Source organism: Grammomys surdaster, unplaced genomic scaffold (assembly GCF_004785775.1).
Source record: "Grammomys surdaster isolate TR1022 unplaced genomic scaffold, NIH_TR_1.0 126313, whole genome shotgun sequence".
NCBI lineage: Eukaryota > Metazoa > Chordata > Mammalia > Rodentia > Muridae > Grammomys > Grammomys surdaster.
The window spans coordinates 250017-273160 of NW_021621113.1; the positions used below are offsets into that span (position 1 = coordinate 250017).

Sequence of the window (23144 nt, forward strand, 5' to 3'; positions counted from 1 at the left end):
GGCTACACAGAGAAACCCTGTCTCGAAAAAACCAAAAAAAAAAAAAAAAAGACATGGTTTCTTTGTGTAGCCTTGGCTGTCCTGGAACTTGTTCTGTAGACCAGGCTAGCCTCAAACTCTTATTATAGAGATCCTTTACTTACCCGGCAAAGGCATGTGCCACTGCCACACAGCTGCTTGAACATTCTTAAAATGTTGAATTTATACAGCTTATATTTAAGCATTTCAATAATCTCAATGAAGAAAAACTAGAGTTAATGGCATTAGTAGAGAAAAGCTTGTAAGTTTAGCTAGGATTTTTATTTTTTTGCTTTACCTATTTGTAAAGTAGGAATTTAATCAATTGCTACTACTTGGTTTAAGAAACCTCTGACATTTCAGAACATGGATGATTCTTTATTTAGAGCATATTTAAATGTTAATTTGAGTTTGTTTTGTGAGTATGGAGGTTATCCTATAATATAGAGGCAAATAATTATGTCAGAAAATCAAACCCAGGTCTTTTGAAAGATCTTTTAACTGCTGGACAATTTCTTCAGCCTCTTTTTTGGCCTTGAACTTGATAAAGTAACTGAGGCTGGTCTGGAACTTGTGATCTTCCTGCCTCTGTCTTGCAGGTGCTGGGCTTGTAGGCCTTTAGTGTCGCAGCTGGCTGGGAATGAGCCCAGACAACAGACAGCCATTTCACCTCCTTAAAACTAATGCATATTTGTCTCTCCTTGTGTCCTTGCTGGTGGTTAGTTTGCAAGGTCCTCTCGGTTCGAGACTTTGGGGAAAGATGGGGAAACTACTGTAAGACGTGCAGTTACTGTTTACAGACCTCTGCAAATTTTGTGGAAAATCAACTGGAAGGCAAGCTCCAGGTTTTCTGCTGTGAAGATTGCATGTCTAAGTTTACAGCTCTGTTGTATCAGGTAAATAGGACATGTTCTTTGTCTTATTTTGAAATAAATGCTAATCATTTTCAATTAAAATATGTTCAAATTATGTGAAAAGAATGTATTTAGAGTTTGGGATTTCTGGATGTCTCTTTCCTCACTATCCTGGTGTTAGGGCTGAATTTAGAACCTCATGCCTGCTAGACAAACTGTACCACTGAGAGGAATCTCTAGCCAGAGTAAAGATAATGTGTGCTCTTTTATTCTCTCTCTCTCTCTTATAAAGTATGATGACCTTGTTTGTAGCTTTTAGGTTAGAAATTTACATAACTTTGCTTTAAGTAGCTCTCATTCTGGTTACTCTGGAATTTACTTGTCCTCCCTTCATAGGTCACGAGGCAAACTGATGGTCTTACCTACTTTCCTAGTTTTGAAAGGCATGTGGTAGCAGGAATAGTTATATAAGCATAGTAGAGACCTGGCGCTTTCCTGTTGATTGTTCCATTCCCAGTGTCAGTCCTGAGGGCTAGGTGTGTTGTTGCCACTTTATAAATAGAAGGAGTGGAGCCAGAGAGGTGAGTGGCATGTCCTCGAGGAAGCTAGTAGGTGGCAGCTACATAGCGCCCACAGCACTCTACTGAAATCTGTGTTTCCTTAATACCTCATTCTAAATGTAATTTTCTTGTTGAGGAATATTATGTATTTTAACCATTAAATGGCCAAAGACCAATCATAATGCTTAAGAAAAAGGTACTTAGGCTGGGTTGTAGTGGCACACCTTTAATCCCAGCACTCTGGAGGCAGAGGCAGGCAGATCTCTGTGAGTTCAAGGCCAACCTAGTATAAAGAATTGAGTTCAAGCACAGCCAGGGCTACAGAGAGAACCCCATTCTTGAAAAAAAAAAAAAACCCAAACAAATAAAATTGTTAGGACATGTTATGTGGAACAAATAATATGTTTTTAATTACAGCATTTTAACTAGGGAACCTTCATTTTATAATCTCACTAATTCATATACCATTTTCATTAGTGTTTCTGGTTTCTGGTTAATATTATGTTTTCATAGTTTTAATCCTTCCTTGTCTTTCCTTTGATTCTCAGACAGCCAGGTGCGATGCTTGTAAGCGGCAGGGTAAGCTAAATGAGTCCTTGAAGTGGAGAGGCAACATCAAATACTTCTGTAACCTGTTCTGTGTCTTGAAGTTTTGCCATCAGTATAGTGTGAATGACCCAGTTCCACAAAGAAAAGGTAAATTAAGCTTGGTTACAGGCTCTTTTGGTCAGTGCTAGGATATACTGTCAGCACACCCAGTGAAATACTACAATAAAAACAAAGTTTTCTTGCATTCCTACAGCCTGCACTCCTGAAAGCTTTCTTTAAGGCACCTTAATGACAAGTATGTTTTAGTTTTTATTGCTGTGGCCAAAAGCAACTTGGGGAAGAATGGATTTATTCACCTTGCAGCTCTCAGGTCATACTCCCTCACGGAGGGAAGCCAGGGAAAGGAGCTCCAGGCAGGAACTTGGAGGCAGGAACTGAACAAAGATCATGAAGCAGTGCTGCTCTGCCTTGTTTTCCATTGCTCAGCTTGCTTTTTTCATGCAACCCAGGGCCACCTGCCCAGGAGTGACACTGCCACATGAATCACCAGTCAAGAAAATGCCCTACAGATTTGCCTACAGGGTGCTCTACAGGATAGGACATTTTCTCAGTTGAGATTCTCTCTTCTCAGATGATCAGAGCTTGTGTCAAGTTGACAAAAAGCTATCACATGGCCGGCCTTTGAGAGAAAATTAATTCTGATGCTTTTTACTGTCATAATCAAAGCAAGAAATTAATAAATACATACTTACTTCATAGGAAAATTTACTTTGATTGCTTTTGATTCAACCAATGTGAATCTAAGTATGTAAAACTAAGGGATCCATACTACTCAGTTACTATAACTAGAAATAAAAATTAAAAAGATGGCAAACGAAGGGAGAGGCTGTAAGTATGTTAACATGGTTTCTGTGCGTGGGGTAGAATTTGATGCAGAACTTGCTTGTAGCTAAAGAAAAAAGAGCAGCACATTAATTATTTTAGGAAAAATAAAGTAGACCAGTTCTTCATGGGTAGCAAAGTTTTTTTTCCTGAAAAATAAAATAACTTTACAAGTAGGACAACTAATGTGGTCAAAAAGAAAATCAAGATGAGTGGGTGTGAGGGATGTCCTTAAAGTGTGTCCTCTCAGTAGTATCTCCCATCCGAACCACATAGATCCTCAGCCAAGAACCTTGGGGACTAATGATTGACAGAATCTGTGTGCTTTGGCTTCTTACAGTTTGCTCTTAGTTACCTTGGACTCTGTTAGATATGTCTGTTCTCAGCCTCTGTGTTAGCCAGCCCATCCTAGGACTTGTCGGGTTGGTGGTGGGATGCTCATCTTACAGTACAGTACAGTTGAGGGAAACCACTGCTACGAGAAGGGAGACTGTCGGGAGGAAGGGTCTAAGGAGCAGAGGAAAAGAAGAAAGCCAGTGTCTGTTTTCTTTCACGTACATAGAGCAGCAGGGGAGCTGTTGCAGGGGAAGGGGACAAGGTGGCATGTGTACATGGCAGAATAATGAGGATCAATATTAGTAAAATACAATGATACACAGTTTGAAAATGAAGCCTATTATTTTGTATACTAACTTAAAAGAGAAAAAAGTGTTACATGGAGGGGCAGCTTCTTCATCAACTTCCAGTTAATCCCAAAGCTGATAATACCTGGCATTTTACCTGTTAGATATTAAAATTACTAAATTTTGGGATGTCTTATATGGACTTTAGATTGTCATTTGAAATTAGAGTTTTACAGAACCCGGCTCTTCCTAAGTTCCAGTGAACACAGACTTTACCAGAATCACCCAAGCTGATGTTACACAGAGGTGGAGCTTCATATTACTTCCTGAGAAACTGTTTGTTAAACAGTTTTATTCCCGTGTGACCCTTTTGTACTATATCTAACTTTGTTGTCTATTTTAATCAGCATTTATTTGTTTTCTTATTTTTTATGTAACAATTCATGAATGTGCATGCCATCCTTGTTGTAGGGGCCATGCTAATTTGTATCATTACCCTTTTTTTGTAGTGTTTGTGCTCCCAAAGCCAGCACAGATAATTATTCCCAAGGCACAAACTGTTGTGACAGCACTCCCTTCTCCAAGGATAGCTACAACACCAGTTATAACCAGTGTGACATCATTGGCAAAAATACCTGCATTTCAACCCACCAGGAACTCTAACAGTGTTTTAACAGGTATGACTTGATGCAGAGGCACTGGATAAGAGGCAAGTATTGCCTAGTCTAAGAGTTCTTATTGGTAATGCCTTTATAGTAATGAGAAAGTATGCCCACTGTATAGGGTGAGGGGTGAGTAGGAAAGGAAGGGGTGTGTATAGTTAACTTTTTAAAGGAATCTAATGAGCTGCAGAGATGGACATAGTTAAGAGCATCTGCTGCTTTTGCACAGGACCCCGGTACTGCTCTCAGTAGCTATATAGAAGCTCTCATCATTTGTAACTCCAGTTCCAGGAGAGCTGATGTCCCCCTTTGAGTTCCATGGGCATAAGGCATGCATATGGTGCACATACATACATGCAGGCAAAACACTCATACACATAAAATAAAATAAACAAAAACAATTTGAACAATTTTAATATACCGTCCACTATGTGTGTGTGTTGGGGGTGGGGTATGTACATATATACTTACTTCTGAATAGGTGGGTGGACATAGAAGCCAGAGGTTGATGTTAGACGTCTTCCATCACTCTCCATCTAGTTGTTGAAGATTTAAATTTCATTATTGTATACATTGTATGTATGTATGTATGTATGTATGTATGTTATATGTGCATAAGTGTGGGCAGGCACATGCCAGGCCTTGTTTGTGGAGGTCAGAGGACAACTTTTGGGAGTCAGTTCTCTCCTTCAACTTGGGATCTGAGGATCAAACTCAGGTTTGAGTGGCAAACACCTTAATCCACCTTAGGTTTTTTTTTTGTTTGTTTATTTTGTTTTTGTTTTTGTTTTTTAGTTTTTTGAGACAGGTTTTCTCTGTATAGCCCTGGCTGTCCTGGAACTCACTCTGTAGACCAGGCTGGCCTCGAACTCAGAAATCCACCTGCTTCTGCCTCCCAAGTGCTGGGACTAAAGGTGTGCGCCACCACTGCCCAGCTCTACCTTAGTTTTTAAAACAGGGTCTCAGTGAACCTGGAGTTCATTGACTGGCTAGGCTGGAAAGGTCAGTAGAGTCCAGGGATCCTCCTGTCTCAACTGGGGTTACAGATGCAGAGACATGTCTGTTGTTCTTGTTTTTAAACATGGGCTCTGGGGATCTGAACTCAGGGCCTCATGCTTTGTACACCAAGCAGTAGAGCTGCTGAGCCGTCTCACCAACCCCCACTGCTTGCTTCTTTGTTGCCAGGCATTCTAATGAAGTAGTGGGCCTGAGGTAGGGGATCTTACCTTTAGTCAGGCACCATAGTATTCCTTTGGACCACTTTTTTTTCTTTTTCTTCTTCTTTTTTTTTTTTTTGAAAAACTCTAGTCCAGACTCTAACCCACTTTAATGAGAAAAACCAAATGCTTTAATTTCAATGTTTACTTATGACTACCTTGGGAATGATCATGTGTGTTCTGATTTGTAACAGGTGCTGGTCCTATAGCAGTAGCAAAGATCACTGGAAATGTGAGTTGTTTTGTTAATATGTTACTTGATAATCCCTACTTACTTTGGCTTTCATTTTGGTTATAATCTAGTATATATACATACACATATATGCTTATACACACATATATTACATAAATGCTGTTCTGTTTAGTCTTTTCAAAAGATTGAGTAGTAATACATTCTCTGTTCTGGACTATATCAGTGGACTCTAGATCATTAATAAGGACATACTCTTGATTTGTCTTGCAGTTTATATTCAGGTCCTTTAATTGTTTAAGTGCTTGCTAAATCCTTCTGTCTGCTTATTTTTTCCTCTTCCTACCTTAAAGTATTTTTGGTTTAGTCTAGAAAGTCTTTGGAAAGTTCAGCACGGTCCCATTGTAATTTTGAACTATATGAGTCTGAAAATAGTACTGAGTGTGAATTTACTTAATCTCTTACAGTATGTCCCAAATCTTAAACATGTGAAACTTCCCCAGATTTAAATAATTTCCAAGAATGTGTACTTGGAGACCTGGTAGGGTTTGAGGATTGCACCGTGCCGGTCATCACCTCAGCAGGCGGGTAAACCCGTCAGCCTTCGTCAGCATCACATGTTTAATCTTACATATACAGTGTTAGATCTTGACTTGATGACTTTGCTGGCCATTTGCCCCTGATAAAATTAAAAGTCTTACGTAGCAGTGTCATTCAAGTGTTACACAGTGGTGCTACTTGGGCTGAGAGTGTGCCCCACATCCAGTGCCTTTGAACAGAAGTTAGATGATAAAAATCTACAAGATTACCAAACCACCGCTGTGGTGTCTCATGGTGTTACACTAGGAGGATGTGAAGATGCATCCTGCACAGGATGAGAGGTGCACTCAGAAACCCCAGAGCCACGTGGTAAACCAGGCAAACCACTCTCCTAGCTTAGAAAAGAATAGCCAGGCAAGTAGAACAGAAGAAGTGGGAAAACTAGTGGTTCCAGCATGAATTGTTCTTGATGAAATGAAAGCAGGTAGACTAACAAAATGGCTCAGCAGGTAAAGACACCTGCCACACAAGCTTGACCTCTCAAGGTGTAGCAACCATTGAGGTTGCTACAGATAAGTGGTCAGGCTGTATCTGCTGTCACATTTAACCGTATTCTATCAGTAATTACTATTTTTGAAGGTAATGATCCAAATATGGGTTCCTGTTTCATAGTAAAGAGGCAAACAATGGGAAGTTTATCTATATACCCTTAGTTGAGGGTTCAGACCACATTCGCTTCACTCTTTACCTCAAGTCTTGCCTGAAGTCACTATTTTAGAAAGGTAGCTTGTCCAGTTCAATCCGCTTAACTCCCAGTATTTAAACTATTTAAACTGTTGGAAGGTGATAATATCTACTTAATTATTTTCAGACAGTTTGCTCATTAATGAAAGCCATTAAATTAACTTGAACACATTTAGATATTACATGTTTATACTAAATCACATTTTAAATTGTGATTAATCACTTGCACCACTAATAATTATGTCATTAACTGTGCAAGTAAGATGTTACTATATATAGCTAATAAGCATTATTAACACATGTCTTAGTTAAGGTTTAACTGCTGTGAACAGACACCATAACCAAGGCAACTCTTATCAGGACAACATTTAATTGGGGCTGGTTCAGAGGTTCAGTCCATTATCATAAAGGTGGGAACATGGCAGCATCCAGGCAGGCATGGTACAGGAGGAGCTGAGAGTTCTACATCTTCATTTGAAGGCTACTATGAGAATACTGGCTTCCAGGCAGCTTAGATGACGGCCTTAGCCGGGCAGTGGTGGCGCATGCCTTTAATCCCAGCACTTGGGAGGCAGAGGCAGGTGGATTTCTGAGTTTGAGGCCAGCCTGGTCTACAGAGTGAGTTCCAGGACAGCCAGGGCTACACAGAGAAACCCTGTCTCGAAAAACAAAACAAAACAAAACAAAACAAAACAAAACAAAACAAGATGAGGGCCTTAAAGCCCATACCCAGTGATACATCTATTCCAACAAGGCCACGTGTTCTAATATTTCCACTCCCTGGGCCCAGCTTATACAAACCATAACAACATACATTTATAAAAATAGTCTATATAATTTCTATCTTAGTGTTTCTATTGCCGTGAAAAGACACCATGACTGCAGCAACTCCTATAAAGTAAAACACTTAATTAAAGTTGGTTTACAGCTCAGAGATTCAGTACATTATCATATGGTAAGAAGTATAGTGCTGTGTAGGCAGACATGGTACTAGAGAGGTAGCTGAGAGCTCTACATATGGATCAGCAGGCTACAGAAAAAGAAAATGCCATACTAGGCCTGGCTTGAACATCTGAGACCTCAAAGCCTGCCCCCAGTGACATACTTCCTCCAACAAGGCCACAGACAACATGTGGGTGACTGCATTCCCAATAAAACTTTATATGCAAAACAAGTGAAGGTGCATGTCTCGGAGTTCCATTGTTGTGAAGAGGCACCATGACTGAAGCAACTCTTAGAAGGAAAACATTCAATTGGGGCTGGCTTACAGTTTGAGAGGTTCAGTCCATTATTGTCATGGTGGGAAGCATGACAGCATTGCAGGCAGACATGGTGCTGGAGGAGCCAAGAATTCTACATCTTGATTCTAGGATAGCAGAAGGAGACTGTCACTGGGCATGGCATGAGCATAGGAGCCCTCAAAACCTGTCTTCACAGTGACGCACTTCTTCCACCAAGGCCACATCTATTCCAACAAGGCCACCCCTCCTAATAGTGCCACTCCCTGTAGACCTGTGGGGCTCAGTTACATTCAGACCACCACAGTGCACTTTGCCAAACCCTGATCTGCCATAGCTCCATCATCCAGAATTAGATTTGTTTATTTGATTTTATTAGATGCTTTCTTTTGTTGCTGTGATAAAATACCACTATCAAAATCAATTTAGGGAAGGGTTAATTTTGGAGACAGGATCCTCTCTACTGTCTTTATTGTTATTTTCCAGATTGTATTTGATGTTTAGAAGCAGAGGAGTCACATGGTCTGACGTGTGAATCAGGGAGGCTGGGTTTGTTGTTGTTTTGTTTTCATTTAATACAATGTCCTCATTCAGACTTCCTGAATTACCATTGGTCTGCCTTAGCCTCCCATATTGATTGATCTCCCAAGTTTTTTGTGAGAGAGGAGGGAGAGAATTAGTAGAGTAAGGTCCTGGCATGGGTGAAGCTCTGGGTCTGCATAAATCCAGTAGCCAGCAGGCAGGAGGATGAGAAGTTTAACATCATCCTCAGATACATACCAAGGTGTAGTACAGCTTTGTCTCATAAAAAAGAAAACAAAACAAATTCTGGCAACAATGTGGAAGAAAATCCTGCAAAGAGCAGAAATAGCATCAGGAAGATAGGTGGGAAGGCACTGAAGCCACTCAGCAAAACAGAACAGGGACTGTATGAGGCAGGGAACACTAGGGAGGGGGCTGTGGGATTAGGATTCTTTTTAAGACATACTTGAGACAGCTTATTAGTCACCTAAGAGTAAGTACCAGTAGACAAGTGGATATGTGAATCTGGGGCTATAAGGTCAAAGTAAGAAAAGCCTGTCTGGAACCAACCATTGTCTATGTGGTATTTTAAAGAGACCCAAGGGAGCCTGGATATGGTGGCACACATGTAATGTCAGCATTTGGGAGGCACATGTGGGAGAGTCACCTCAAGTTCTAGGCCAGGCTGGACTACTTATTGATGCCCTGAAGAAGGGAAGTAAGGAAAGAAGGAAGGAGAGAGACAGGGAAGGAAGAGATGAGAAAGGAAGAGAGTCAACAATCTAAGGATGCTCAGGGTGTGCTTCAGTGATTGAGCAGTTCCCTAACACATGCAAGACTTCTGATAGTTCTGATCCCTGTTGTCATCAGTGCCATGACTAAAAATAAAGATAAAGTCAGCCAACCAAACACCCACCATCGTATAAGGACAGAGCAGTGCAGCTTGTCAGAATGCTACTCAGAATGGCATGCCATTTAAAGTTTCTGGATCATTTGTTTCTGGAATTTCCTGTTTAGATTTTTTAATACCACAGGTGATATGAGTAACTGAAACTATGGAAACAAAAGCCATGCATAATAGGAAATTGTTGTGCATAAACATCCCCTAAAAACACTAAGATAAAGGTCATTTAAACCATCAATAGATGGGAACGTTAATAACAGGAAATTCAAGGAAAATCCAGATAACCAACCACCCAACCACCCATCCAAAGGAAAACCATAGAAACAGATGTAAAACTATTAGCAATCAGTGACACACAAAATTTAAAAATTAACAGGTAGTCATCAAGCACAGTGACAGAAACAGTGTTCCGCTGTTATAGTAAATGAAGGTGAGACTATGGGAGATGAGAAGAAAAGCCAAGCAAGAGATGGCGCTGGCTAAGCAAGAGCACTTGTTCTGGAGGCCTGAGTCTGAGTCCCAGCAACCCTCATGCAAAAGGTCAGATTTAGCTGGCAGTAGTCTGAATGAGGATGGCGCCTTAGACACATGTATTTGAGTGCTTGATCCTCAGCTGATGAACTGTTTAGGGAGATTAGGAGATATGTTCTTGTTGGAGAAGTTTGTTACTTGGGGTAGGTATTGAGGTTTCAGAAACCACAGCGTTCCTAAGACGTGAAAAAATCAGACTCAAATATAATTATATACTGTGAGAATAAATGGTGATATTTCAGATCAGTAGGAGAAAGTGAATTATTCAATAAATAATAATGGGACAACTAGGCATATAGAAGAAAATAATTTTCATTTCTACCAACCAGTTTTAACAAAATGAAGTTCAAATGGGGATTTAGATGTAAGAAACAAAAGAGCTAAGAAATATATAGAGGAAAATATCACAAATATGTCACAAAACTCAGAAGCAATTAAGGAATCTGTAAGGGAAATTCAATATTCCAGACTCAAAGATAAATGGTCTGGGCATGCTGGCTCCCATACTTCTAATCCCAGCACTTGAGAGGCAGAGGCAGGTAGATAACTGTGAGTTCAAGGGCAGCCTGGTCTAGTGAGTTCTATGCCACCTGGCACTACACAGTGAGACTGCCTCAGGGAGAGGAAAGGAAGAAACGGGTAAATGCAGAGGTGGCATTGATTTTGCTGTTTGAGTGCATGTGTGCTTTCGATTGAATCAGAGCCTCAGAGTGCTAGGCAAGTGCTCTATAAACCAACTATAATACCCAACCCTAAAAACTAGTTTTTAAAAATATGTAAAGAGAATAAATAAAAAAAGGCCTAACAAACAGTAGAAAACAGGCAAGAGTATGTATCTATTGGTTTACAGACCTGGGCATTAAAGTAATTCTCAACAATATTCGTCTTCACTGTTTCCAAGAGATGAAACTTGACTATATGGAGTGTTCTTGTAATCTCATCACTTAGAAGCAAAGGCAGGAAGATCACAACAGTGCAGGTGTGGTTTATAATTGGTTTGCATTGTTTGTAATTACAGAAGCTTGAAACCCAATTTTCCCATCAGTGGCTGGAGCCATAGATCACTCTTGAGTGCACAAGCAGAGTCTGAGATGTGCCTCTTTCCAGTCTCACCTCTGTGTACATAACCTACCCAGAGGCTGCACAGACAAGCTGAGGCTCTGGGTTACAGATAAAGCAACCCTGTTTATAGTCATGTCATGGGATACTATGCCTTTGTCAAAAAGAGTAGGGCCTATGTGTACAGGCTTCTGGAAAGAAGGCATAAACCTTAGTGTAGCACACTCTCATTTGTGCTTTAAATACACATGGACATCTGCTTGTCCAGACGTAGAGAATATCCTGGAAAGGCACCAGTAAGTAGGTGAGTTCCTCTGAGAAAAACTGATTGGGAAAGAATTTTTAACAGGGCAAATTATTTCTAGTTGTTTACTGTGTGAGTTTCATGGCACATTCATTTGAAAACATACAAAGTTTTTTTTGAGACAGAGTAGTCTTCACTGTGTAGTCAGTCTGCTCTTGAATCTAGGATTGTCCTTCTGTCTCTGCCTCCTAAGTGCTGGGAGTGTGGCTGTGCATCACTATGTCTAGACAGAATTTGTGGGCATGATGATGGTGGTGTTTGAGACAGGCATCTCACTGGGTAGCCTTGGCTATCACAGAAGTCACTTTGTAGACCAGGTTGGCGTTGAACTCATAGATATCTGCCTGACTCTGCCTCAGTGCTGGGATTAAATCATGTTACTAGGATATTGGAAAATGAGCTGACACATATTGTTTGTGGCCATACACTTAGATAACAACTTTTTTCAAGAGCAATGTGTTGATGCCATCAGAATTTAAATCACATGTTTGTAACTCATCAGTAACCCTTAGCCTTTATTCCATAGAAATACTAGCACATGTAGGATGAGTTTATGTGTAAGGATAGGGACGTATCATGGCATTGTTTGTATTTGCACAAGGTTTATATTGTCCTTCTGGCTCATTTAGTAATAGAATACTGTCTGAGGGACTAGGCAGCTATTGACATATAAAGTCATGTCAATATACCTCCAACATAGCTTGCTAAACAAGAGCAGGGTGCTGAGCTGAAACTTGCCATATATGCTGCCATTTTGATCTATCAGCTGGGAGGAGTGGTTATTTTCAGAGTTGAGTCTGGCTAGAGGGCTGTCAGCTATGCACACACCTTTTCTCTTTAATTTTGTACTTACTGTACTTATGTGGGTGTCAGAGGACAACTCTGGGAGGAATCTGTTCTTTCCTTTTACTACAGAGATTCCAGGACTCAAACTGGGGCCTGAACTCAGGTGGTCAGGCTGGGTGGCAGTGCCTTTACTAGCAGAACTGTTTCCTCCAAGCTGGCTGGCTCTTGAGTAACTCAGAGAGTCAGGCTTCACTCCCACGCGCCTTTCACAGGGAGTCACTCTCAGCTCCCTCACCCTCCACCGCTCTTGCCACCATTTACATGGATGTTTGTCATCTGAGTGCTGGACCTGTTTCTGTGTCTCCTCTCAGATGTGAGGTGCGTGAGAGCAGAACTCTTGTTTGTCGGTTTTCTGTTGTATCCTCAGGGCTTAGACAGTGCTTGGCTTATGGTAAACATTTGGTAAATGTTTTCTGAATGAAAGAAAGGTGTTTTAAATAAATATCTCACTCTATTTTCTTTTAACTTTGCTTTATGGAGGTCTTTGTTTACAAAAGTTTTTTGGTTTTTGTTTTTTAATTTCTACGTTGTCAAATGTATAATATTTTTTTAAAGATTTATTCATTTATTTTATGTATATGAGCGCACTGTAGCTGTCATCAGACAGAAGACACCAGAAGACACCAGAAGAGGGTATCAGATCCTATTACAGATGGTTGTGAGCTACCATGTGGTTGCTGGGAACTGAATTCAGGACCTCTGAGTACTCTTAACCTCTGAGCCATCTCTCCAGCCTTGTATCAATATTTTTTTGCTTTGATTTTACATTGCTCTTAAGAATAGTTCCTTTCTGTTCTGGTCATTTTGAAATTCTCTACACTTTTGTGTTTTCAGTTGAGATTTTTTTTTTGTTTGTTTTTTGTTTTGTTTTTCAAGACAGGGTTTCTCTGTGTTGTCCTGGCTGTCCTGGAACTCACTCTGTAGACCAGACTGGCCTCGAACTCAGAAATCCACCTGCCTCTGTCTCCCAAGTGCTGGGATTAAAGGCGTGTGCCACCACCTCCCAGCTCAGTTGAGATCTTTAATCAGTAGTGATTATATATAAATTTTTTTTATGGAGTCTGAGGTTGGATGTAGTTTTTTAAAAAATAATTATGCTTATCAGCAAATTTTTTCTTTATTTGGTTCATGTTTTAGGCAGAATAATTTATGTGTGTGTATGTGTGTACATGTATATATGTGTGTATTTGTGTGTGTATGTGAGAATGTGTGTATATGATATGTATGTGTGTGTATATGTTTGTGTGTATGTGAATGTGGGTATGTCCATGTTACTAGGGATTGAACCTAGGGCTTTGCCCATGCTAGCCATATCCATCTTCCAGAATTTTTTGTTTGTTTCTTTGTTTTTCAAGACAAAGTTTCTCTGTGTAACAGCCCTGGCTATCCTGGAACTCGCTTTTTATACCAGGCTGGCCTCGAACTCAGAGATCTACCTGCCTCTGCACCCTCTCCCCTGCCCTGCTCCCACACCAATGCTGGGGTTAAAAGCATGTACCACCACGCCTGACTCTCCCAGAATATTTTTAAAAAGTCAATAAATGGAATCAATGCTGATTAGGGGAATTAGGAGTTAGTGGTGTTGTTAATTTCTCCCCCAGAATGCTTTCTGTTTGTAACTATCTTCTAGAGGAATAACGTTGCTTTTCATATAATAGCAATATAGTCATTGGTAATGTACTAAAAACACTCTGGTTTATTGATTTGTTTCTAACTAGGGAAGTACACAGGCACCTGCTGAGAGACTTCAGTCTTCGCAGCCTGTCAAGCTTCTAAAGAACAAAGGCATATTGTGCAAGCCAGTCACACAGACCAAGGCTACCTCCTGCAGACCACATACCCACCATGCTGCATGCCAGACAGGTAAGTGTCCTGGCACCTTGTATGAGGTTTGTTTTCTACTTTGTTTCTTTTCTTTTCCTTCTCTCTCTCTCTCTCTCTCTCTCTCTCTCTCTCTCTCTCTCTCTCTCCCTCCCCCCCCCCCCCTCCCTCCCTCCCTCCCTCCCCCCCCCCCCCCCTCCCTCCTTCCCTCCCTTCCTTCCTTCCTTTTTTTTTTTTATAAAAAGGTAAAGGCAGTAATTTTGAGTGTAAAATATTAGTTCTTGAATTATATACTTCAAATTCATATGCTACAGAGTATTGTATGTAGAGGTAAACATTTTATACAAGTGTGTGTTGCTCTTTCAAATGTATAGATAAGCCGTTATAATTACTGACATACATATTTGCTTAAAAGCATTAGTTCAGCCTTAGCTCATTCAATCTTTTGTTTCTTCTCTTCTTCCTTCCTTTCTTTTAAACTCTGCATTTAATTATTTAATTATAGGTTACTGAAATAATAGATAATATAGGGTCTGGGGTGTTGGTGATAAAAAATTGTGTGAACTCCTCCATAGAAAAGCTATAAAGTGTTGCCCCAATCAATGGTAATGCCTTCAACTCATATTCCTTGTGTTTTACAGTTATTTTAGTAGCCACCTCTGCCCAAAGTGCGTGTGCGTGTGCGTGTGTGTTGTCAATGTGTCAATTTAGAGCTTTGCATTTTGCCACAGAGCTATAGTCCCAGTTTCTTTTGTTGTTAATCATAGCTTTGTTCCATAGACTAACATGTTATGTAAAAAGCCTAGTCTGGGCCTTTGTGGTGAGCTACTATAGTCCCAGCTGTTTGGAAGAATGAGACAGAAAAATCTTGAGTTTAAAGCCATTTTGGGCTGAATAGCAAGAGCCTGTCTCTAAATAAACAAATAGATAAAGCTTACTCTGGTAAAAAGTGATCATCGACATTCTAATAGGGTTCCTTTCCTTTGGAAGGAGTAAAAGAGAATTCTTTCTTGAAATTTGATTGTTTTATATTTCCATTGAAAATGATACTCTTACCGGTTACAGAAGTTCATGTAACAGGTAAACAGTAGTAAAGGGTCTGTGGACATCTGAGATGCTTGCACTTAATTTTCATTTTTGTTTTGTATTATTGGGTCTTTTTATTTGTTTTTTTGAGTTAGGATTTCTCTGTGTAGCCCTGGCTATCCAAGAACTTACTCTGTATATCAGGCTGGCCTCTAATTCACTAGAGATCCACCTGCCTCTGCCTCCTGAGTGCTGGGATTAGATTCTAGAGTACACAACACAGCCAAACTCCAGGGCTGGCCTTAGAATTTACATGTGGTTGGTTTGTCTGCCTTGGTGCTAAGGATTAGCTTCTGGCTGTCACACATCCCAGGGAAAGCATTCTGCCACTGAGCTACACTCTAGCCTCTTAAGTGTTCTTTTCAACTTCTAGATTTTAAATTTTATAGGCAAAATTGGGTCAAGCTGTGTTAATAGTTCTTTGTCCAGTTTTTCATAATACATCTGTTCATATCATATTATACATGTTCATATCGTAACAGTGATTCATATATTTCCTTTAGATTTACCTCTGCCAGATTGGAAAAATGAAGAACCTGATTCTCCACCTGCAAAGAGAAGAAGAATAGACTTTTTCCAGACTTACAATGCAGAGTATATTAAATTTGGTTTCATTGTCTGTTCTGGATCAAAGGAAAGTTCACCAAGCCCACAGTGTGTCATTTGTGGAGAGATCTTACCTGGTGAAAGTGTGACACCAGTGAGTCTTTCTAACCATTTGAAGGCAAAACACTCAGATTTAGAGAACAAGCCAATAGACTTTTTTGAAGAAAAATCACTTGGAATGAAATGTCAAAACAGTTCTTTAAAAAAGTGTTTACTAGTTGAAGAGTCACTTGTGAAAGCTTCTTATTTAATCGCTTTCCAAATTGCTGCCAGGAATAAGCCATTCTCGATTGCTGAAGAATTAGTTAAACCATATTTAGTAGAAATGTGTTCTGAAGTTTTGGGTTCAAGTGCTGGAGACAAAATGAAAACCATCCCTCTTTCTAATAGCACAGTTGGGTGCAGGATTAAGAAACTGTCTGAAGACATTGAAGACCAGCTGCTGCAGAAGGTCCGGGAGTCCAGGTGGTTTGCCCTTCAGGTGGATGAGTCGTCCGAGGCCACAGATGTGCCGCTTCTTCTCTGCTATGTCCGCTTCATCGACTATGACTGTGGAGATGTGAAGGAAGAATTATTATTTTGCACTGAAATGCCTTCTCTGAGCACAGATCTTGAAGTGTTTGAATTAATAAATAAATATATTGATAGCAGATCTCTGAGTTGGAACCATTGTGTTGGCTTTTGTACTGATGGAGCCGCAAGCATGACTGACAGGTGTTCTCGTTTAAGGTCAAAAATTCAAGAAATTGCCAAGAATACAGTGACTTTTACACGTTGTTTCATTCACCGTGAACACTTAGCAGCCGAAAAGCTATCTCCATGCCTACATGAAATTCTTTTGCAGTCATCACAAATTTTAAGCTTTGTAAAGAACAATGGCTCAGATTCACAAATGTTGACAATTTTGTGTGAAGAGATGGGATCTGAGCATGTGAATTTACCATTTAATGCTGAAGTACGCTGGCTGTCGAGAGGGAGAATTTTAACAAGACTATTTGAACTGAGACATGAAATTGAAATATTTTTAAATCAAAAGCACTCAGATTTGGCCAGGTATTTCCATGATGAGGAATGGGTTGCAAAGCTAGCCTATTTAGCAGATATATTTTCACTTATAAATAAATTAAATTCAACTCTCCAGGGAACCATGGCTACGTTTTTCAATTTGTATAATAAAGTTGACATATTTAAGAAAAAGCTTAAAATGTGGTTGAAGCGTGCACAAGAGAATGATTATGACATGTTCCCTCTATTTTCTGAGTTCCTAGACTCTGCAGATGTAAGTGTGAGAAACATGGCGAGCATTATTTTTGAGCACCTGGAAGGACTTTCTCAGGTATTCCAAAATTGTTACCCACCAGAGGAGGACTTACGTTCGGGAAATCTGTGGCTCATGGATCCCTTTGCCAGTTACCAGAATAACAATCTCACTGACTCCGAAGAAGAAAAACTTGCAGCGTTATCTTCCGATATGAGATTCCAGTCAGTTCATAAATCAATGTCTGTCACGCAGTTTTGGGTCAATGCAAAGACAAGTTATCCTGAGCTCCATGAAAAGGCAATGAAGCTGCTACTTCCCTTCTCAAGCACCTGTCTCTGCGATGCCGCCTTCTCTGCCTTGACTGCATCCAGACAGAGAGACCCTCAGACTCACGGTCCCGCCCTCAGACTGGCAGTCACATCCTTAGTTCCAAGGATAGACAAGTTAGCAAAGGAGAAAGATTAGTATCCGTATTGCTTATCGTCAGAGTGTATAATTTTGTGTTAAATTTTGTATAAGTATCCTAAAATACAGTTTGCTAATGTATCTGTATTTTCAGTGATTAAATGTTTTAATAATTTTCCTTTGTTGTCGAGGGATTTAAGAATTGTGGAACTGAGCATAATTATATATAATTTTAATAACACGAGGGAGAAAATGTAGCCTTTATGTTGGAGATTGTTCTTGGAGTTTCAGAGGAAATGTCTTGTTTACGGAGTTCCCCAAGAGACCAGGCCAACCCACTTGTCCAGTTAGAGGTGAGCAGTGAAGGGCAGAGCAAGACTGGGCTGGGAAGAACTGATTGTGATTCATTGACCCCAGCTCAGCCGTTGTTGGTTTGTTTTGTTTGTTTTGTTTTGTTTTGTTTGAGACAGGGTCTCTCTATGTAGCCCTAGCTATCCTGGAATCTATGCTGACCAGGCTACCTTAGATCTCAGAGATCTGACTGCCTCTGCTTCCTGGCTGCTGGAATTAAAGGTGTCCTACACAATGCCACCTTAGTTTGAAGGACTAACTGGGACTTTTGAACTATCACAGAAAAAGGGAACAGTGGAGGGTTGGGTGCCTTTTTGGTAAGGACAGTAGTCTGATTGATCGTTCTTTCAGCTCTGGTGCTGCAAATTGTTCTGGAGAAGTTCCCACTGTCAGGGTTTTAGGGGAGCAGTTTGGCTTTGGCCTCATCATGGTGGCGTTCGCCCTCATTTAAGGGGTGATCTGCTCTGCCAGGCTCCCTGTTGCTTGGAGCTAGCTTTAGTTCTTTGCTGTACGTTATGCTTATGGGTCAGTTCTGTCTTTCCTAGAATCTGAGGTAATCACAAGAGAAAGTAACTCAGGAAAAAAAAGTGACAAAATAGAGTTAAGTTAGGCCAGTGACCAGTATCTCCCTGCATGACCAAGTAGGCAGGTACACTTTAAAAACATAAGCACTTTTAGTCACCAGCCATGTCGCCAGCTCTCAGAGTCATGTGTAGCTGGAAAGCAGATCCAAGTGGGTGGCCAGCAAGCGTGGACAGCAGGAGAGTCTGAGGCCATAATTTAGGGCTTCTTTTGGACCGATCTAGACCAGGGCTAGGGATTTTTTTTTCAAACATTAATTGGAGACTAGGCTTTACAATGTAGTCCTCACTGGCCTAGTTCTTGCAGTGAAGTTCATGCTGGCATTCCACTCTGGGCAGTCCTCAGGCCTCATCCTCGCTAGTGTGGGAATTACAGGCACATCCTGCTTGTCTGTAGCCGACTTTCATGAAAGGTCAGATAGTTTTTCAGTGGCTCAGCCGTTGATGGTATACAGACGTATGCAGGTCAACACTTTTACCCTTGTACCCTGAGTGTTAGTTTTATATCATTTTTAACTGTTGTGAAAATTCCTTGACCATTGTTTAGTCATTTTTAGAGTGTTATTATTATTTTCTTTTTGGGTATGTGTTAAAAACTCAATAGCCAGAGAAAAATTGGTCCTCTTGTTTGCCAGTGCAAGCAAGTAAGGGATTCTTTAACTATCTTTCTCATTTTTCTTTCTTTCAGTTGAGCAATGACAGGGGGCAGGTATTTTAGGTATAGGTAGACAAGAAAAACTTAGTTATTGCTTTATTGCTCATTAATTGTAGGGCTCACTGATTTACAAGTAACTTTCTGAAGGCTGGTGTGCAACTTCCATACAGATGCAAACCCAGAGACACACGGGGTTGGGTGGTGTCAGATTCTTCCAGCACGGGTGGGCTTGAAGGCCGGGTCACGTGGACATACACGTCATCCCGCCCCCTCCACAATAAGTAGTGTGAGGGGAGGCCTCAGTGGGCGGGTCTTAGTGGAAGTATCCTTCGGTGGGCGGGGCTGGAAGTTGGGAGTAATCGAGTGGGCGGGGCAACTGTGGTCTTCCGGGTAGGGAAGAAGAGTTGTCCAGGAAATCGGCCGCTGCTATGCTGCTCGGGTTAGGCGTGCTGCGAGTTCTGCTCGGCGTCTTCTTTGCGCTCACAGGGGCTGCTAAGCTCTTTCAGGTTTCGGCCCCCGTGTCACAACAGATGGTGAGCCGCACCCGGGGAAGGACAGTGTGTGCTCGGTTCCCGGGCTCGAGCGCGCCTGGGCCTTCCCTCCAGTTTTCTACACCTTCCCCAGGTGGGAGGGGACGGGGCTTCCACTGCTGGCTGAGCATGTTGTCCCCAGGCCGATTTAGAGCTGGAGAAGTGACGGGGCTCAGGGGGTCCAGGAAGACAAAGTGAAAAAGTGACCTAGCACCTCTCTGCATCCCAAATCCACCACCCATTGTTCCAGTTTGGGGAGGTTGGGGAGGCAGAATTTTACTTTATTTGGTTTTTGTTTGTTTGTTTGAGCTGGTCTCCTGACTGTATAGCTCTGGCTGGCTGTCCAGGAACTCACTGTATATAGTGGCTGGCCTTGAACTTGCAGGGATCCACCTGCCCCTGCATTTTTTTGTGCATGTAAGTACACTGTAGCTGTCTTCAGACACACCAGAAGAGGGCATCGGATCCCATTACAGATGGTTGTGAGCCACCATGTGGTTGCTGGGAATTGAACTCAGTACCTCTGGAAGGGCAGTCATGCTCTTAACCCCTCAGCCAACTCTCCAGCCCCTTAGACATCTTTTTTAAGCTTGGAAACTAAAATGTAATTTGCCAAAATATGACAGAGCTAGTCAAACAAGACTCAAAGTAGACTACTAATCTAACCTAGACTCCTCAGTGTCTCATGGAGCCTGGGAAGGAAGCATAGAAGTCACTGAGTGTAATTCCTTATCCTGAGAGGGTCCACCAGCACGGCCAGATCTTCAGAGAAGCCAGGCTCTGTGGAAGACTCTTGTTGCTTCCTCCCAAGCCTGCATACTACTACACTTCTCTTCTTCCTCCCCTCTTCCTCTTCTCCTCCTTCTCCTTCTTTCTTCTTTTTCTTTGTTGGATTTTTCGAGACAGGGTTTCTCTGTGTAGCCCTGGCTGTCCTGGAACTCACTCTGTAGACCAGACTGACCTCGAACTCAAAAATCCGCCTGCCTCTGTCTCCCAAGTGCTGGGATTAAAGGTGGGTGCCACCACTGCCCTGGCCCTTTCTTCTTTTTCTTCTTCTTCACTAAGATGGTGAGTTCTTTGGGATAGATATGGTAAAATCCAGACAGCTTAAACTCTCTGCAAGTGTGTCTCATGTGCAGCCCTCGGGCCACATGCACTCCTTTGTCGCTGTAGCCCAGCACGAAGTCATAAGTTTAAAACACGTTTTTGGTTTTGGTTTTTTTCTTTCAATTCAGCTGTGGGGTTCTGGTTCAGCTCTGTAGATGACAACATGGCATCCTTGGAGGCCAGAGTAGGAGAGGCAGGGCTGCTGTTGGATCACAGGAAACCAGAGGGTGGAAACCCAGGGAAGAGTCTGAGTAAGGTGTGTTGCTTTACATCCCCTCAGCTGTTCCTGTGTCTGCCACAGTGGAATCAGGACCAGCATCAGAAAGTGTCAGTCATTCTATAAGGAGCCTTTGCATCCCACCTGCAAATACTCAGGGAGAAGAGAAACTAGGCCTGGCACAAAGAGAATCTGCGGCCTTTCCCAGGCCCTGACCCTAGATGAGAAGGTCCAAGCCCTGTTCCCTTCTCCTGGGATTTGAGGCTGGGTTATCAGCTATGGAGAGGTCTAGTGAAGACATAAAGCTGTCTCTACACCTGAAGCCCTTTTTTACTTTGGCGTGTCTGCTCCTGATTCCAAAGGTCAGCCCCATAGGGTAGCCCCTTCCTTACCGGGTTCTTAAACCAAGATCTGGCTTCTACTTGTAGTAGTTTTGTTAGGGGAGCCAGTTACAGGCAGAGGAGGTCTCTGTGGTGCCTTCAGGCACTGCATTTTTTGACGAGTAGTACTGACAGGCATTCCCTACCACTCCTAGAAAGACTTGTTCAAGCAGTTTGCTGAGGTGTGTCCATTGAAGGTGTTCCGCTACCAGCCAGATCCTATAAACTACCAAACAGCTGTGGGCTGGCTGGAACTGCTGGCTGGGTTGCTGCTGGTCGTGGGTCCACCTGTGCTACAAGAGCTCAGTAACATACTCTTGATCCTGCTCACGATGGGTAAGGGGGCGACTGGGGTCTCCTGGGGATGGTAGAAAAAATCTGTGTTTCCTTATGCTCTCCTCTCTTCTGGGGCTAGGAACACTTCCTGCTCCACCATAGCTTCCATAATCTTTTCGTTTCTCCCTTTCGCTCTGGCCCCACTCCCTCCCTCCCAAAGGTTTGTATTTATTTATTATATGTAAGCACACTGTAGCTGTCTTCAGACACCCCATAAGAGGGCATCAGACCTCATTACAGATGGTTGTGAGCCACTATGTGGTTGCTGGGATTTGAACTCATGGCCTCTTGAAGAGTAGTCAGTGCTCTTAACTGCTGAGCCATCTCACCAGCCCCACTTCCATAATCTTGAGACTAGTAGTTTTGAAATGTCTTGTACCATATCCTGGCCACCGTAACACTGTCACCTACTTTCCCTGTCATGTCTGTGGCTACACCGTGTTCCAGTATAAGCATGTAGCATGATCTCAAGAGTACCTGCTCTCTGATAAATGCTCACTCCTGGAGGGTGTGGAATAGCGGCTGCCACTTAATGTATAATGTATCGTGGGTGTTGGAGCAGCCAGCAGGAAAGCTGGAGTCCCTTGACCAAAGAGGCAGAGAATTTCTCTAGAAGAAACTTTCTCAGGAGTGCCACCAAGAAACGCCAGTGTACAGACAGGGCAGCTGCTGCTGCAAAGGCCAGACACCCTTGTGTTGTTTTGCATCCCCTGGCCAGTGTCACATTATTGCCACTAAAACATTCTTTCTGTTTATAAAACTTTCCTCATTTTTAGATCATTACCACACCTTCTCCTCAAGCCCCTGGGCTCCATTTTGAATCCTCCAGTAGATTTAGAATTATTAAGAAAGAGTTGAGGGAAAAATTAGCCTCTACATCCCTGTCTTCTCTCTTTGACTCTCCCCTATTCCAGGGCATACATTAGCTCAAGAGGCTTTTAATTCTTTGTCTTGCTTCCTGGAAGAGGTGTGGAGGGGTGATTATTGGGGGAGGGGAGGAGGGCCTGAGCTGCAGTGGGTCAGCTTGGGCCGGAATCCCTGAGTTCTTGGATTTCCTGGGTGTCTTCCTTTGTGTTCTAGGGGCTGTCTTCACTTTGGTGGTTCTGAAGGAGTCACTAAGTACTTACATCCCAGCGGTCATCTGTCTGGGGCTCCTGCTGCTGCTGGATTCCTGCCAGTTCTTAGCTCGAACTAAGGGGCCGGTCAGATGCAAGAAGATTCCTGTTGCACTTGGGAGCCCTAGGAATTGAGTCTCCGTGCCATGCAGTTACCACAGCAGGAACAGTCACAGCACGGTGTCTACAACTTTGTTAGGCCCACAGTCATTCAGTATAAAAGAGATATCTTGTCTAGGCCCCAGTCTCCCCTAATAACAATGTTGCTCCATTCTGAGGTGGGCATTAACACTCTTCATGTCACGCGAAAACAAAAAATCAGCAGGAAAGAAACTAAAACCACTCCAAATTCTAATACTACTTGAATAATCATCTCAATGTTTTGGTGTGACTGTGCCTCTCCACCTTTTCTATGATTATATACAGATGCATGCATATGTAAAGAAATTA

At 42.0% G+C, this 23144-nt stretch overlaps 2 protein-coding genes across 7 annotated transcripts in view; both read left to right on the plus strand.

Annotated features, from left to right (window-relative positions):
- The window catches only part of Zmym6 (zinc finger MYM-type containing 6), a 45594-nt gene extending 27915 nt beyond the window's left edge, over window positions 1-17679 (plus strand). For 4 of the 6 annotated variants that reach the window (XM_028759894.1, XM_028759893.1, XM_028759895.1 and 1 more), the window contains exons 10-15: window positions 742-914; window positions 1981-2128; window positions 3996-4163; window positions 5560-5597; window positions 13962-14106; window positions 15654-17679. In XM_028759894.1, the coding sequence (XP_028615727.1) occupies window positions 742-914; window positions 1981-2128; window positions 3996-4163; window positions 5560-5597; window positions 13962-14106; window positions 15654-17482 (2501 nt within the window). In that variant the 3' untranslated portion in view covers window positions 17483-17679. The remainder of the gene's footprint in view (window positions 1-741; window positions 915-1980; window positions 2129-3995; window positions 4164-5559; window positions 5598-13961; window positions 14107-15653) is intronic. The other 2 variants (XM_028759897.1, XM_028759898.1) reach the window with 1 other exon arrangement.
- A 1739-nt stretch (window positions 17680-19418) lies between these two features.
- Tmem35b (transmembrane protein 35B) lies at window positions 19419-23133 on the plus strand. Its single transcript, XM_028759852.1, has 3 exons — window positions 19419-19542; window positions 21399-21579; window positions 22660-23133. Exons 1-3 carry the CDS (start codon window positions 19438-19440, stop codon window positions 22827-22829), a joined length of 456 nt encoding a protein of 151 aa, XP_028615685.1. The 5' UTR covers window positions 19419-19437; the 3' UTR covers window positions 22830-23133.
- Window positions 23134-23144: the final 11 nt, after the last annotated feature.